Source organism: Balaenoptera physalus, assembly GCF_965194825.1.
Source record: "Balaenoptera physalus genome assembly, chromosome: 6".
Classification (NCBI taxonomy): domain Eukaryota; kingdom Metazoa; phylum Chordata; class Mammalia; order Artiodactyla; family Balaenopteridae; genus Balaenoptera; species Balaenoptera physalus.
Window position 1 is genome coordinate 16099030 of NC_138885.1, and position 16926 is coordinate 16115955.

Genomic DNA, 16926 nt, shown 5'->3' on the forward strand with positions numbered 1-16926 from the left:
TTGCAATCCCTGAAGAAAGGGGGCAGCAAAAAAAAAAAAAAAAAAATTGAAGTAATAACTGAACATTTTCCAAATTTGATGAAAACACTAAAGCTAGAAAGCCAAGAAACTCAGTGTACCCCCCTCCAAAATGATAAGGTTTGGCTATCTGGTGGCAAAGAGAGAATTCCAGATGAAGGAAAGAGCATGACATGAGTTCAGTTCAAATGCCTTTGCAACAAAAAATCAAATAAAACATAAATACCCTGAAAAGGCTTATAGTCTAACATAAGAAATGAATAAGAATACAAATAAATATAATACATTGCATGATGGTATAATGAATATGAGAAGCTACTGACAAAGTATTCTTTGAGTACACAGGAGGGAATGATGATTTCAAGTGGGAGAGATTCAGTGAATAATTTCTGGATAAAAGGACCTCTGAATGAGGCTTAATAAGAGATAGAATTATAAAAGCAATGTGCAGGCTTGAGGCTATTATTAGAAATAAATTAAAAGGCATGAACAAAAATACTGAAGTAGAAAGGTGGAAGGAATACTTATAACCAATAAGAATTTCAGCTTAACTATATTGAAGAAAACTCATTTGGAACAATAAATAACTATTGGAATATCCTTAAGATCCATTTTAGGTAATAGTTACAACTTTTTAGTATAATTTTGTTTACCCATAAAATACATGTGAAATATTGAAATGAAATTGGATATAAAAAGCCAAACATTATCTTCTATGCTAGCTGAAGTTTTTCTCTAATATCCATTTCTAGTAGTTTCTTTAGTATCTAAAACTAGTGATAGTTTTAGAAGAGAATGCATGTATTTAATCAATGCTTTCCTGGAGTTTATAGGCTTAATCTTTCCATAAACAGAAAATAGGTAGGGATATTGTCTAAAAGTATATATTAATTGACACAAAACACATTTTTAGAAATACTAAAAATTCTATATTCCTTAATCAGCTTACATAGTTAGAAAGAATAGGTTAGAATTGCTTTCCAAATTCTGAAAGATTAAACTGGAATGAATCACACATCAAAATAAAAAATATCGACCAGTTTCTTGGAGTTCACTATTTCAGCTTTATGGAGACCAACAGTGCAATGTACCTCAAAACTTCGAAGTAAATTTAATTTCTGCTGACAAAGTCAATTATAATGGATGAAATCAGTTATCTAGCTAGGTAGATGTAGACATAAATACAGATACAGATATAGATATAGATATATAGACCATGAAAAACAGGATGAATTTTAGACCAAAGGGAGAAAAAGCAAGACCTAGAAATTCAATCAAATAGTGATAAATGTAAAGGAAATAAGTTGATTAGAGATGGTAAATTCCTGGCCCTACTGCTGCCATTCATCTTTCTTTTTTCAGAGGTAATATCTCAAATGAATCATAACACTTTTCACACTAAATTCTAACTCAGCCTGTAATCTTAGAAGGGAACACTGCTCTAGCCTCTTTGATGGTAAAAACATAAGTGTGGCAATTCCATTTCTAGTATTTGGTGAAACTGATATCTCAATCGACTCAACTGAAAACAAAACCAAAACTAAACAAAAACAAAAAAGTAAATACAAAGTGGTAGTTAAAAAAAAGCAAAGAGAACTAAACAACTAAAAGTAATTCTGAATACAACACTGAACTGGCACAAAGGTTATGAATCCACAGAGGCCAGATATTAACTGAAAACTGGAAAACTGAGAGGTAAACAAGCATAAAGCCAACTTATTTGTTTCTTTGTTTGTTTTGCAAATGCAAGTGATTTTAACCTTCTGCTATGATGACTCAGTGCATGAGGTAGACAAAATGCATAGATTCCATACAATAGGTCTAAAGCAGTGGTCTCTAACCTTTTTGGCACCAGGGACTGGTTTCGTGGAAGACAATTTTTCCAGAGACCAGGGGTTGTGGGGAGGATGGTTTTGGGATGATTCAAGTGCATTACATTTATCGTGCACTTTATTTCTATTATTATTACATTGTAATTATATAACGAAATAATTATACAACTCACCATAATGCAGAATCAGTGGGAGTCCTGAGCTTGATTTCACCTGCCACTCACTGATAGGGTTTTGATATGAGTCTGCAAGCAATTGATTTATTATGGTCTCTGTGCAGTCAAACCTCTCTGCTAATGATAATCAGTATTTGCAGTCACTTCCCAGCACTAGCATCACTGCCTCAGCTCCACCTCATATCATCAGGCATTAAGTTCTCATAAGGAGCACGCAACCTAGATCCCTTGCATGCGCAGTTCACGTAGGGTTCATGCTCCTATGAGAATCTAATGCCACTGCTGATCTGACAGGAGGTGGAGCTCAGGCGGCAATGTGAGCGATGGGGAGCGGCTGTAAATACAGATGAAGCTTCGCTCGCTCGTCCGCCGTTCACCTCCTGCTGTACAGCCCAGTTCCTAACAGGCCACGGACTGGTACCTGTCCATGGCCCACGGGTTCAGGACCCCTGATCTAAAGGGAGACTGCACAAAGCTAGACCCCTAAAGGGTTGTCTAAAGATGACAAGAGATAATTATGCTGCACAAAAGGATTGATGAAAATGATTTTGTTTTTAATTCTTATCATGAACTTGTACTGAATCAATGAAAACAAAATTAACCTTAACTAAAAATTTGAGCCATAAGTCCACATTGGTGTTTGCAGACCAAATTTACCATATAAGTGTAATTAAAAGAAAAAAAAAACAAATACAAAAATACAAATGCAACATAAGCTTTAAAGAATTCCATATGTAAAATTCCAATTTTGATGGAACTGATGGAAGACAAAGCACAGATTCAGAGAACCCATCAAAACCCAAATATGATTAATAAAAACATATTCATAACTATACACATATTGGAGAAAATATAAAACACCAAAGAAAAACATCTTAAAAAATATGAAAGTGTCAATATTTCTTAGATGTCAGTTCTCCCTAGGTTATCTACAGATTCAATACAATTCCCATGAAAATCCCCATGGTCTATTTTGTAAAATTACAAAAGATGATTCTAAAATTTATAAAGAAATACAATAGCTAGATGAGATAAAAGAACGCTGAAAAAGAACAAGATGAAAGAATTTCTACTATCTCATTTCTAGATACAATATTATTGTATAATGATGATTTTTAGTATGTCAATTGTATCTCAATTTAAAAGTCGAAAAAAGGGAGGGACAGGTTTGTGACTATAATACTCGCCCTCTGATTTAGTAAACCTTAAAACAAAAGTGTCTGTTGCACAACATAAAGGGTTAATAAATCAGTTGTGTTAAAAAATATATATATATGTCAACACATGAAAAAATGATCAATATTATTAATCATCAGAGAACTTTTAAATGAAAAAGACTTATGATACTCTGTTGGTAAGGATGTAGAGCACCTGGAACTCTCATATACAGCAGTTGGTAAAATAAAATGATATAACTACTTTGGAAAATGTTTGGCAATTCCTTGCAAAAGCAGACAACCACACAAAAAATATATTTAGAAAAAGGAAAAAAAGAGAAAAAAGAAAAAAAAACTTAATCAAGATGAATGGAAGAAAGGAAAAAAAAATAGAACAAATAAGATAGCAGGCAGAAATAATGAAAATTATAACATTTAAATGTATCGGTAATTACAATTTATATAAATAAATGCAATCTTCAAATACCTAAATTGTGAGGATGAAGTTTGAAAATGATAAGATAGAAAAGCAAAAACAATGTGTACTAGTCAAAAGAATGCTGGTGTTGTAATTTTAATATTTTTTAAAAATCCATAAAGCAAAAAATTAATAGAAATAAACTGGATTGGTGAAAAACAATAAAAGATTCAGTTCTCTGAGAAGATATAATAATCTGAACTTGGAGGGAATGAGTAAAAATAGTCTTAAAATATGAAGACTAAATTAACCTACTAAGGAGAAACTGAATAATTCACCATTATAATGTGACACTTTAATACAGCTTTCTTGGAAATTAGAGACAAAATAAATCATAAAGTAAGTTTACGATTTGAACATCATGATGGGCAAGTTTGATTAAACGGGCATATATGTAACACTACATCTTTTAAGCAGAGGTGAAAGCTTTATAAATCATTCCTAAGTCATGAATCAAGGTTTGAAACTGAGGTTTCAAAGGATTTCTGTTATTCTAGTCAATTCTATGATTACAATTCAGTTATAATCAAAGCCAATTATAGAAAGTTACCAAAACTCCTATAAAAATATTGGAATAAAAATAATAAAAACAATTCAGAGGGCATACTTACCCTGGAAATTGAGAAATACTTACATTAAATTTTAAAAGTACTACATTAGTACCAGTGGGAAGTACCTAAGGGAGTATTGGCAAAGGGACTTCATAACTCAAGGGCTCATATTTGAAAGGAAGAATGCTAAAAACTAATAAGCTAGACATTCAACATAGTAATTTAAAAACAATATGGGATAAAAAATAGAAGAAAACGTAATAACACGAGGAGTAGAAGTTAGTGAAACAGAAAACAAAGATAAATAGAGAAGAAAAATTAAGCCCAAAATATGGTTCATGGAAAAAGAGGGAGAGATGAAAGGGAGAAGACAGGGGGTCAAGAGCAAGTGCAAGAGTGAGTGCAGGCAGCCCAGAGCAGAAGAGGTGCTTCAGCAAGAGCAAAGGGGCACTAATAAGCCCACCCAGGAGTCCAAATGGGACACTGCCACCACTAGTAAAAGGATTAAACATGTAATAAGAGGATATGTTGCACTTTGAGAATGCTCTTGAACAATATATGAAATGGAAAGAATCCTTTTAAAAGTACAAAACACAAATTAAGAGATACAAACATCCAGTTACAATATAAATGAGTCACAGGTATAAAATGTACAGTGTGGGGAATATAGTCAGTAATTACACAATATCTTTGTATGGTGACATATCGTAACCTGACTTAGCTTGGTGATCATTTTGAAATGTATAGAAATATCAAATCACTATGCTGTGTAACAGGAACTAATGTAGTGCTGTAGAGGTGGGGAGTGGAGGAAGTGGATGAAGGCAGTCAAAAGGTAGAAACTTCTAGTTATAGGATAAATAAGTACTAGGGGTGTAATGTACAACATAAATATAATTAATACTGCTGTATGTTATATATGAACATTGTTAAAAGAGTAAATCGTGAGTCCTCATCACAAGGAAAACAATTTTATTTTCTATTTCTTTAATGTTATATCTATATGAGATAATGGCTGTTCACTAAACTTATTGTGATAATCATTTCATGATGTATGTAAGTCAAATCATTATGCTGTACATCTTAAACTTATACAGTGCTGTATGTCAATTTTATCTCAATAAAACTGGAAGAAAAACAAAAAGTACTAAAACTGACTCCAGAAGAAATGGAAAAATTGTAATAATCCTGTATTGATTAAATACATTTAAACATTAATTAAATTTTTTCTAACAAAGAAAGCAATAGCCCCAGATACTTTACAATCTAACTCCAATTCTAAGCAAGATTTTCCTGACAATAAAAAAAAGAACATAATTCCTCAGCAAATTTTGTGAGTTTAACATAACATAATTTGATACTGAAATAAAACAAGTACATTAAAAAAAATCACAAGACCTACTAAGTCTTAAAGCTAACAACATTCCTTTATATGCTAAGAAAGCCACCTTCTGAATTATAACTCAGTCACAGATATGCATATTTTTTTAAAAATCGAAATGGAATATTTTTCCATTTAAAATAAATCTAGTTATGTTTTTGTTTGTTTATATCCTGTGTCAGTCTATCCTATATTTAGATTGCCAGAGTAAATTGCCTGAGACTCAGCAGTCCCCTAATACAATGCTACAGCCCCTAATACAAGGATAAACATAAGATTTTTGAAATTCTAAATCTGAAGGCTCCGGTTTTATTTCCCCATGTTTCTAGACGAACATCTAAATTTTCTAGTTTATATGGAGGACTCACTAAGATCTGTGCCCAGGCTTCCTCTCAGTGCTGTCAACTATTACCTCCTTATGCGAGCCTTAATTTTAGCCAATTACTTTATTTCATGTTCTCCAAACAGGCTCTCCTCACTGACACTGTGCATTTACACGAAACTCTTCTCCTTGCCCTCTACTTGCTGAATGATTTACAACATCCTGTTCATGTTTCACTGTCTTCATAAGGCATTTTACAACTTTCCGAATCTTTGTTATATTTCCATATTCATAAATGTTTGTATAGCTCATTTGGTCTTTTATACTTATTAATGTGTATACAAGTAGAGCCCTGAAATACATAAGGTCTAAGTCCTTTGTAAATTATTACGTATATTAGGACCACTAAAGAGTAAAATGTTCTCTACTATATGCATCTTTTGCTGTGGTAAGAAACACATAATGTAAAATTTACCATCTTAACCACTTTTAAGTGCTCAGTCGTGTCAAGTGTATTCACATTAATCTGAAATGCTACACCCATTAAAAAACAACTTTCCTTTTTCCTCCCTCCAGCCTTGGCAACCACCATGAACTTGACTACTCTAGATATTTTATGTAAGTTGAATAAAACAGTATTTGTCCCTCTGTAACTGGCTCACTTCACCAAGCACATGTCTTCAAGTTTCATCCATGCTGCAGCGTCTGATAAGACTTTACTATATGCACTTGCTGATGCATCTATAGCGTTTTCATTTCTTTGGAATGATCACTTTCTTAGATATTTTCATTTTTTCACTAATATCTTTACTGCTAGTGATGGGCTTTTATTTATTTGTTTGTTTGTACTTATGTGGGAGAAGCATTATTCACAAAATATTTTTATTGAACTCTTAAATATTACTGACACCAAGAATTAAATATAGCAAAAAACATGGTGCACTGCAGATTGAAGTGGGGGGAGAATGGTAGTGATGCATGTTGTTTTATATTTTACTATGTGTTAAGTAGATTTTCATGGACTTACTTGTCAGTGTACACCACTAAAGTTTATGCGCCAGTAAAACTACCATTTACTTGCTGTCATGAGTCTTTGGGTTCATTATGAATAGTAGAACATATTTTGTTTAAATCAATGAAGGCCAAGAATTTGCTTTGTCTCTAAACTAAAATAGTACAAAATCTCTTTCCTGTCATCTTAGTATCTTTATAATGTCTAGCCCAGTGACATGTATAAACTAGGTGCTCAATAAATATCTATATGGGGTCTAATTTCTTACTGTGAAGATGATATTGAACTTGACATAAAAATTATTGCTATAAGAAGTAAATATCCTCAGGGAACGATACTCAATATCTTCTAAATAACCACAATGGAAAAGAATATGAAAAAGAATACACATATATACATACATATATATGAATAACTGAATCACTTTGCTGTACACCAGAAACTAACACCACATTGTAAATCAACTATACTTTAATAAAAAAATTTTTAAAGGAAGTAAATATCATGCAGTAAGCACAGAAGACATAATTATGCATACTGGTCACCTTTTAGTTTCTAAGCCATGTTGTCTTCCCCAAGGCTGTGGTGCTTGTTCCTTCTTTGGAGAACTTGCTCCCTCAATAGCAAGTTGACTATGACTGACTCCCTCTTGTTATTTAGGTATCAGCCTAAATATCACTTAAATCAGAGGGGCCTTACTTGACCACTCAATTTAATAACATTGGCCCTTCCTGTAGTTATCTTTTATCCATCAAGGTTTTCTTGGTTTGTTTTCCTTATAAGATTTAATACCAGATGAAACTGTGTTTTTCATTTATCCATTTACTTTCTCTTTCTCCTCTTTAGAAGATAATCTTCATGAAAACGATTCCTTTTTTTTGTCCTATTGTTGCTCTATTTCTAACACCATGCATCAATTAAAGATACTCAGTAAAGAGTTGCTGAATTAATAAATAACTGAATGTATATAATATTAATTACAATATTATATTTTAAAGGATAATACAGAGAAATTATAGTAAAATGAGGAAAGTAGTTATGTAAGTACATACACAAACACTTAATGTACACACACATATTTCTACTATTTACCTTTCCAAAAATGCTTAATCTTTTGGAGTCAATGTATGGCTGTTTCAGTAAAAATCTGAAATGAAAAAAGAAAAAATTATAGCTATATCTTCTTGAGTTAAATGAACCATATAAATTCATTCTTAGCAACAAGAAACAAAACAAAACAGAATAAAACAGAGGTCAAATGAGACTGCTTAAGTGGTTGCAGCTCTATTCATGTAGAAGGGTCCTGTATACCAAAACCTTGTTACTCAGAGCGGTGGTGCAGTAGCTTGGGTATAACACTTGTTAACCTGTTACAAATGCAGAGTCTTGGGCCCATTACCAGCCTACTGAATCAACATCTGTATTTTAACAGTATCTTAGCTAATGTCTGTATACTGTTTTAAAGAACCTACTAGTTTTCTCAGGTCACTTTTTCATGCCAGTGTGGGAAAGGTATCTGTGAAAGTTCAAGAGCTGTAATTAACTGGGACAATAATAGACATTGTGGATTATTGTAAATAAATAATATAGTAGTTTAATTAAGGTCTCTCCCATTTTCATAAGTCCAAAGTTGATTCTAATTCCAGAGGGGGAAGTATGATAATTCTTTTATTATGTCACTGAGAGTGAAAGATACTTGAAAAAATACAATAGTCTTTATGATTAACTTAGAAAATTGCTTAATCATTAGAATATAAATCTCTTAGCATTTACCAATGCTAAATATTATATATCACATACCTAGTTTCTCATTACAGGAAAAACGATAAGAAAATGTACATTCACTTACTTCACTGCTGCTATTTGGTCCTTTATTTCCACTGAGCCTAACCTTCGATGAATCTCCTGCAAAATTTTCAGGCCCTGGAATCCACTTCCTCTGCCATCAAAACGTGCTGTGATGACGTTACCCGTGTCAACAAGTACTGAATCCCAGTCAAAATGGAACTTATCTGTAACCAGCTGGCCTCCTGGTTCTTCATCCCTGCAAATACCAACACATTTGACCAAAACAAGAACAACTGACAATGTGGTCGAAATTTTAGTGTTCCCACCTATTGGTTAAAAATTATGGAAAAGACCCAGGTTGGCTATTAAAATTTCTCTTAATTCTTGATATTAAACCTGAAAATATAAATGCCATTTTCCTTTGTAAATTTTCAAATGAAAAGCTCTTTGAATGAAATTAAAATATGAAACAGAATTTAAAACTGTTCATGAGAAATTATTTAACCCATTTTAAAAAGAGAAAAATAAAGAAAAAAGCACACACTTTCCATAGACATTTCTAAAGAATGATCATCAAGTTGACATACAGGCCCTACTTTATTGGATTTCTTACAGACAGTGTGTTTCAGAAATGTTTTGCAGATGGTATACAAGGGCTAAAGGGTCTGACAGAGAGAGGAATCAGTCATGGAAGCTTAATAATAATAATCTAACAAGAAATGTACGATCCTAAAGCACATCAGATTCAAAATGAAATACTGCATTAATATTTCCTGAATTGTTTTTTGTGACGTAATTCTTACTGAGAAGAATTTAAGCAAACAGTGAGGAAAAATTCTTTTTTATCACTAAAGTAGACAGCAAGAAAAGGAAGCAGACACGCATATGTTTGAAAAATTTGAAAGCTAAAAGTAAAGATGGAAACACAAATTATAAATCATGAACATTCTTTCCAGAGGGAAAAGGTGATACAATTTTAAAATGTCACACTGCAATGGTATTTATAATTTATTTTCCAGAGTATAGAACAGGTAAAAAAGCAGACTCTCATAAAATCACACAGACTATCTAGGTCCAAACCCAGGTACAATTCAAAAACACAGTGGTCCATGTGATAGATTTGAAGAGTATCAAATCATCTAACTCTCTGAAAAGATCTCCATTTTTAGTTGGGCTGCATACTAGAAATCTTCACACTACTCACTCTCCTGTGAAGACACCAAACTTGCCTTCAAGTTTATGCAGATGTGTTGCTTTGAAGCACTAAAATATACCAATACACAAGCTAATTATCATTAACAAGCTTTTAGGTTATCAGATTTGGTAAAGGAAATAACTTCTGGGCAGCAAATAGAACTGAGCAGATACAGAGGTTGTGTGGGACCAATGAGTTGCGTAAAGGAGGAGGTAGGGAACAGGGCAAAATGTCAGACAACTAAAATTTATTGAATGCTGTTATGGAACGAATTGTGTCTCTCAAAATCCATACGTTGACTCTCCAATGTCCACTATCTCAGAACCTGACTGTATCTGGAGACAATGCCTTTACAGTAGTGATTAAGTTGAGGCTATTAGAGTGAACCTTAATCCAATCCAACCTGTGTCCTTGCAAGAGGAAATTCGGACAACAGAGAGACCCTAGGGGTGTGCATGCACAGAGAAAAGAACATGGGAAGAGGCAGCAAGAGGGCAACGATCTGCAAGCCAAGGAGAGGTCTCAGAAGAAATAAAGCCTGCTGACATCTAGCTCTTGGATGTTGAGCCTCTGGAACTGTGAGAAAATAAATTTCTGTTGTTTAAAATACCTAGTCTGTGTTATCTTTCTATGTCAGCCCTAATAAACTGATACAAAGGCCTTCTATGATCTAAGCACTTAAGATCCTTTATCTTATTTACTATACACCACTAAAAGTTACTTAACCTTTCTGGGGAGGAAGTTGTCTGTCGCATGGCTTATTGCATGTATTATTATTCCTACACTGTAAATAAAGAAATTGTGCCACGGAAGGGTTTTAATAATGACCTACTCCATTCCTTCCTAAATCACACATTTAATGGTGATCCTGTGATTCCAAATCTAGAACTGTTTTGTCCTTTGTGTTTGCCATCTTTATCTCTTTTTTTAAATTTAATTTTTAATTTATTTTAGTTTTTGCACATTTACCTCTTGATCAGATTATTAGGAATTGTTACTACACATTTCCATGTGCTTTTTGCCTAGAATTCCAATTGCCTAGTTCAGAATGAAGTCTGAAATTGCTATTTTTTCCACATTCCCAGATGATACTGATGTAACTTGTGTACCATTGGAGAAATAGCATGAATCACCATGCGTGGCACACTTTCTGGTGCATGGAGAACATAGAGAATGCTTGTTGAACTAGACAGTTTCAGGGAAAGTAGACTCAGGTGAAGTTTAAAATGGAAGGACCTTAAAAAGCTTAATAAATCCTGTATTTTGAAGCTTGGGGATATATTGCAAATATTAGAAAACAGAATATGGTCCACAAAGGACAAGATACAAGGATTAACTTCAACATTTAAGCTGAGTAAAAATATGACAGTTTAAGTCCCAATTTCACTCTGAACATAGATAGGGAAGATACTAAAACACTAAGACTCAGTTTCCTTATCTTTAATAATGGTAAAACACTGTCTTGTTTTCCTCAAAGTGTTTTGTAAGCATTAAATGGCATAATGTATTTGAAAATACTTTGTGAAATATAGTAAGCAATATAAGATTATTATTAGATTTACTGAACAATAGAAACTGTAGGTATTACTCTTTTGTTTGAAGTCACTTTTACTTATACCGAGCATATTTCCTTATAGTTCAAAATGGAAAACTATATAAAAGATTTTGGCCAGTTGTGCAGAAATTAAATTGCACGATATCTATGGATCAAGATATTATACCATGTAGTAGGAGCTGTTATATCAAGGGGACTTCCATTTTCTAGATGGTCAAAGATACCAAAGGTTCATAAGAAAATTAAAAAGTGCAATCAACAGATCCTTTGGAGCAATTATCAGAGTGTTGTTAGTTACTCAGGCAAGAGAGCCTAGAAATAAACCCATGCACCTATAGTCAATTAATCTTCAACAAAGTAGACAAGAATATACAGTTGAGAAAGGACAGTCTTTTCGACATGTGGTGTTGGGAAAGCTGGACAGCTACATGTAAAACAATGAAATTAGAATATTCCCTCATACCATATACAAAAATAAACCTGAAATTGTTTAAAGATCTAAATGTAAGACATGACACCATAAAACTCCTGGAAGAGAACATAAGCAAAACACGCTTTGACATAAATCATACCAATATTTTCTTAGATCAGTCTCTCAAGGCAAAAGAAATAAAAGCAAAAATAAACAAATGGGACTTAATCAAGCTTAAAAGCTTCTCCACAGCAAAGGCAACCTTTAACAAAATGAAAGGACAACCTACTGAATGAGAGAAAATGTTTGCAAACAATGCGACCGACAAGGGGTTAATCTACAAACAGCTCATACAACTCAACATCAAAACAAAAACCAAAACTAAACAACCCAATCAAAAAATGGGCAAAAGACCTAACTAGACATTTTTCCAAAGAAGACATACAGATGGCTAACAGGCCACATGAAAACATGCTCAACATCACTAATTATTAGAGAAATTCAAATCAAAACCACAATGAGGTATCACCACACACCAATCAGAATGGCCATCATCAAAAAATCTACAAACAATAAATGCTGGAGAGGGTGTGAAGAAAAGAGAACCCTTGTACACTGTTGGTGGGAATGTAAATTGGTGCAGCCACTATGGAAAATAGTATACAGGTTCCTTAAAAAACTAAAAATAGAACTACCATATCATCCAGCAATCCCACTCCTGGGCATATATCCAACGAAAACCATAATTCCAAAAGATACACACACCCCAATTTTCATAACAGCACTATTTACAATAGCCAAGGCATGGAAGCCACCCAAGTGCCCATCAGCAGTTGATTGGCTTAAGAAGGTGTGGTTTGTATATATGATGCAATATTACTCAGCCATAAAAAAGAATGAAATATTGCCATTTGCAGCAACGTGGATGGACCTAGAAAATATTATGCTTAGCGAAGTAAGTTAGACAAAGACAAACCCTATGTTATATCACTTATATTTGGAATCTAAAACAAAATACAAATCAATCTATATATGAAACAGAAATAGACTCACAGACATAGAAAACAAACTTATGATTACTAAAGGGGAGAGAGAGGGAGGGACAAATTAGAAGTATGGGATTAACAGATAGAAACTACCATACATAAAATAGATGAGCAACCTGGAATTACTGTATAGCACAGAGAATTATACCCAATATCTTACAATAACTTATAATGATACATAATTGGCAAAAAACTTGAGTTGCTATGCCATATACCTGAAACTAACACAATATTGTAAATCAATTATACTTCAATAAAAAAAAGGAAAAGAAAGAAAAAATATAGTTTAAAATAAGGCACATTTTTCAAACTTATGATTAATAAGTGATTGTAGATTTTTCAAAGCAAACTCAATTCCTTACTCATGCTTGCAATACCCAGGAAAAAAATACAATTTCATTCATTTGCTCTGCTTCACCTGCTTTCAATGTCAGAACACAAAATGTTATAATCTATTATCAGCCAATAATTTTAACACATTTCTCTGTCTAGTTGGGTGTGTTGTTCTTTCTTTTTTGGTGCAGAATACAGGCATGTCTATTTCAATATCAATTATAAAAGAACATGGATTATGATGGTAAGCATTGCCTGTATAAGGAACAAGCCAGAGACCTGCAGAAGCAACGGGGAGATTTTTCAAAAAGTGTTCACCAGAAATTACTAGATTTTTTCAACAAATAAAGGCAGGAAAATATTACTTATTTGATGAAGTAGGAAAAGATATATGGCTGTAGGGATGACCACAAGGAATGTACTGTAAACCAAATCATCCATCATATAATAAACGGGTATCACAACTCGTGTATGTATTGGTCATGCAGAATTGGTGAGCTCCCATTCATTTCCCTCCTCTTTGTTTTTCTCTGAGTGTCTGCCTCATCCTTTTTTTGACATGGTTTTGCTTTACTCTCTCTGTCTCAGAAATCTCTGGGGACATAGAAAGAACAGTGTTTCAAGGTTGAGAATAGGGACACACAATTTTCTTGAAAGTTGTATGAAAAGAACAATTCCATGTGTTTTAAGCAGTGAAAAGGCCACAGCAATATGAAATGTGTCCACTTCCTAACACAGGCAGCAAAATCAAATTAAGACTAAACTTTTCTTAGAAGTTAAGGTCTTTGAGGGTAGAGTTCACATCTGTTTTAATACCTTGAACACTCAATGTCTCTGTGTGGATGAAGAGAACATGATATAAGCAAATAATGAAATAAAGAAAAAAGGCTGAGCAAAACACACAAAATTCAATAGACCTTTAAAATGACAAAACAAGCCACTTCTTTATGACATAACAAAACATCATCTATGTCAAAAACTGAATTAAAGTGAAGAGATTTGTTCAGAGTACATGTTTGGTCAGGTTCACAAAATGCTATTTAAATTCATGAAAAGAGCTGGATTTACGTTCAGAAGAGATACGTTTTGACTTTGTTACCAATATGCTGAGCTACCCTGGCAATTATATGCTCTTTTTATCTTCATTTATTGTTTTCATTATAGAATAATGTGTTGTAAATAGTTAAGATCACGTTCAGTACATTTTTAAAAGCCTTTTCCTTACCACGAAAACTTTGGCTAGATAAACAGAAGGAAAATATTTACCAGTGAGAGAACTTTCCATGAGTGATCTATTGAATGGCAGAATTTTTTTTTCCTACACGACAGAATTTCAAAACTGCTATACTACAGCTGGGTATCTGTGTCTATTGGGTTGTGGAAGGAGGGGACAGAGACAATTGCTTGTTGTCATCTTGGTTCTTTGCTCTTTTTAGGCTTAGAATAGATCAACTTCAGCTGCATAAGTGCTAGATAAGAGCTAGACTCAGGGAGAGCTGTGCTACAATTTTATTTTAGATATAGTAAACTAAAAAAGAGTGTGAAAAGAAGGGTGGCAAACAGAATGATAGGCCAGATAAGGAAAAAGAAACTTATGTTGCAGAGAGCTGCATCACAGTACATTCTTAAGGAAAATAAATCGTCAGCGCTTTTGATTTTGTTCTTTAGGAGAGAACTCATTTCACAATAGAACATGAGTTTGACATGAGGAGAGTGAAACAATATTTGTCTTGTCTTAATCTGAAATTTATAAAAATGTATAGTCAGCGATGACTTAGTTATAACATAAGTACATCTAAAAGCTAATGAAATTTATCCTGTTTCAAGCAATATATATCAATACATGCAGATACATACATTGGTCAAGGGCTTCTTGGCCAATTCCTTCTATTTCTCATTTTATTATCCATAGACTTCCCTCTCATGGAAGGATTGTCCTACATGCAGATTGGTGGAATAAGTTTTCTCATATATATACTACATCATATAAGAAATAACATTCTTTTTTTTCTGTCAGAGAACAGTTTCTTGTTCACATCCCCATCTTCTTCCATTAGGAATATTATAATATAACCTGCAAATTTCTGATCCCTGGTTTGTTTACATATAATTTTTGGCTGAATTAATTTCCACGGAGTTACAACTAGGGAAGCGTTTGATATAGACAAGTTTATTTATGCCTCTAACCAGACCCCATGGTCTACCTGATAATACACAGAAAATTAGGCTTATCAAACAAATTCTCAAGTTGTGTTATTCTCCATCACCTGTGTTCATATACTTGCATTCATAGATCTTTCCCATGTTAAACTTTTTAGAAAATATTGCCTATATTAATGACCTGAACCTAATAGTGATGTGAGAGTGTTATCATGAAAAGGGTACAGATGATACTTTGGTAAAACCAAAATGAGTTGAGCCCAGGCCCAGTGGCTTTAGACAAGTGCCTTCCCTTCCCTGTGCCTAAGTTTGCTTTGGTGTGGAAGATGATAATAATAGTGTCTACCTAGTAGAGTTATGGTAAATATTAAATAAAATAATATATATATAAATTGCTTAGCAAAGTGTCCAGTTTGTAGTTTGTTAAATATTATTAACCCAATGTTCTGGTCAATGCTATGGGACTTGACTATCTCATCTTCCATTCCTCTCAAGGAAGCTGAGCTCCCAAACCTGGCCATCCCTAGGCAACTCTGCAGTGATAAGTCCTGAGCTTTTATATTATAAAAATCAAGTTTTTCTTATTTGGCTCAGTCCAAAGGACGAAAAATTCAGTTGCAGTAGAAGTGTTCTACTTTTCACAGTGGGTGGGTCTTTCAGTTAACTTAGAATGAATGAATATGTATGTATTTCTGTTTTTTTCTGTGTAATTGATTTCTTTCTACACATAGTCACATGTGATTATGCATCTGAGTGTAATTTGTGTGTCTCTGTATGTGTAAATTCTTTCTTTTGCTTCCACACATATATACTTCTTCTGGAACCACTAAAACAAGAGAATGTTACCCTCGTATATCTTTCTGATTTATAGAACTTATGACATAGATATTAGGTCTTTTTTTTTTGAGGCGTTTTTTTTTTTCAATAAGTTTTCTTTATATTCAAGAAGCTGCTCAGACAATAAATTTAATGTTTTTTCTTGATCAAAATTTGATCTCAAATTTGGGAGGGTATTTTGTGTTAATAAAACTGCATCTTTTTTCATCTTTACCCTACTGCTCTTCTCACTTCTCTTCTTTTCCTCCTTCGATTTTTAGTAGAATAGCCTTCCGCATATCAGGGTCAATTTCTGTCTGCTAAAGGAATTCTTCCTTTTCTGGAAGGAAATTCAATTCTATTCTGCTCTTTGATTTCTCTTGAATAGAAGCTAGAGATTGTTCCTTAGCATGATATAAAAACTGCATAAAACTATCATTAGAGCAATGAAAAAAAACAGAACTCATTTCTTTAAATCAAGTTATTTATATTGATATAGGAAGCCAAAGAATGAAGAGCTTATCGGAACACAGGTTGAAATGTTAAACAGCATGGATATTAATGAGCCAACTACAAAACCCCAAAATGGACTGTTAGTATTATCCACACAAAATTAACCTCGGGATAAACATCTTAGACAGCACATAAAATTATCAGAAGAGAACCAACAGAAAAGGGCCTCAGGGATGTCTTG

General features: G+C 33.3%; 1 protein-coding gene and 1 long non-coding RNA gene across 2 annotated transcripts in view; one reads left to right on the top strand and one right to left on the bottom strand.

The window, feature by feature from the left end:
* Nucleotides 1-16926, top strand: part of LOC309662807 — a 619026-nt gene that overhangs the window by 467434 nt on the left and 134666 nt on the right. The window lies entirely within an intron of this gene.
* DPP10 (dipeptidyl peptidase like 10) overlaps nucleotides 1-16926 on the bottom strand; it is a 685907-nt gene that overhangs the window by 17480 nt on the left and 651501 nt on the right. Inside the window, exons 20-21 of the mRNA XM_082465825.1 lie at nucleotides 8777-8971; nucleotides 8020-8074 (exon numbers count right to left, since the gene is read on the bottom strand). Of these exons, the coding sequence (XP_082321951.1) occupies nucleotides 8020-8074; nucleotides 8777-8971 (250 nt within the window). The remainder of the gene's footprint in view (nucleotides 1-8019; nucleotides 8075-8776; nucleotides 8972-16926) is intronic.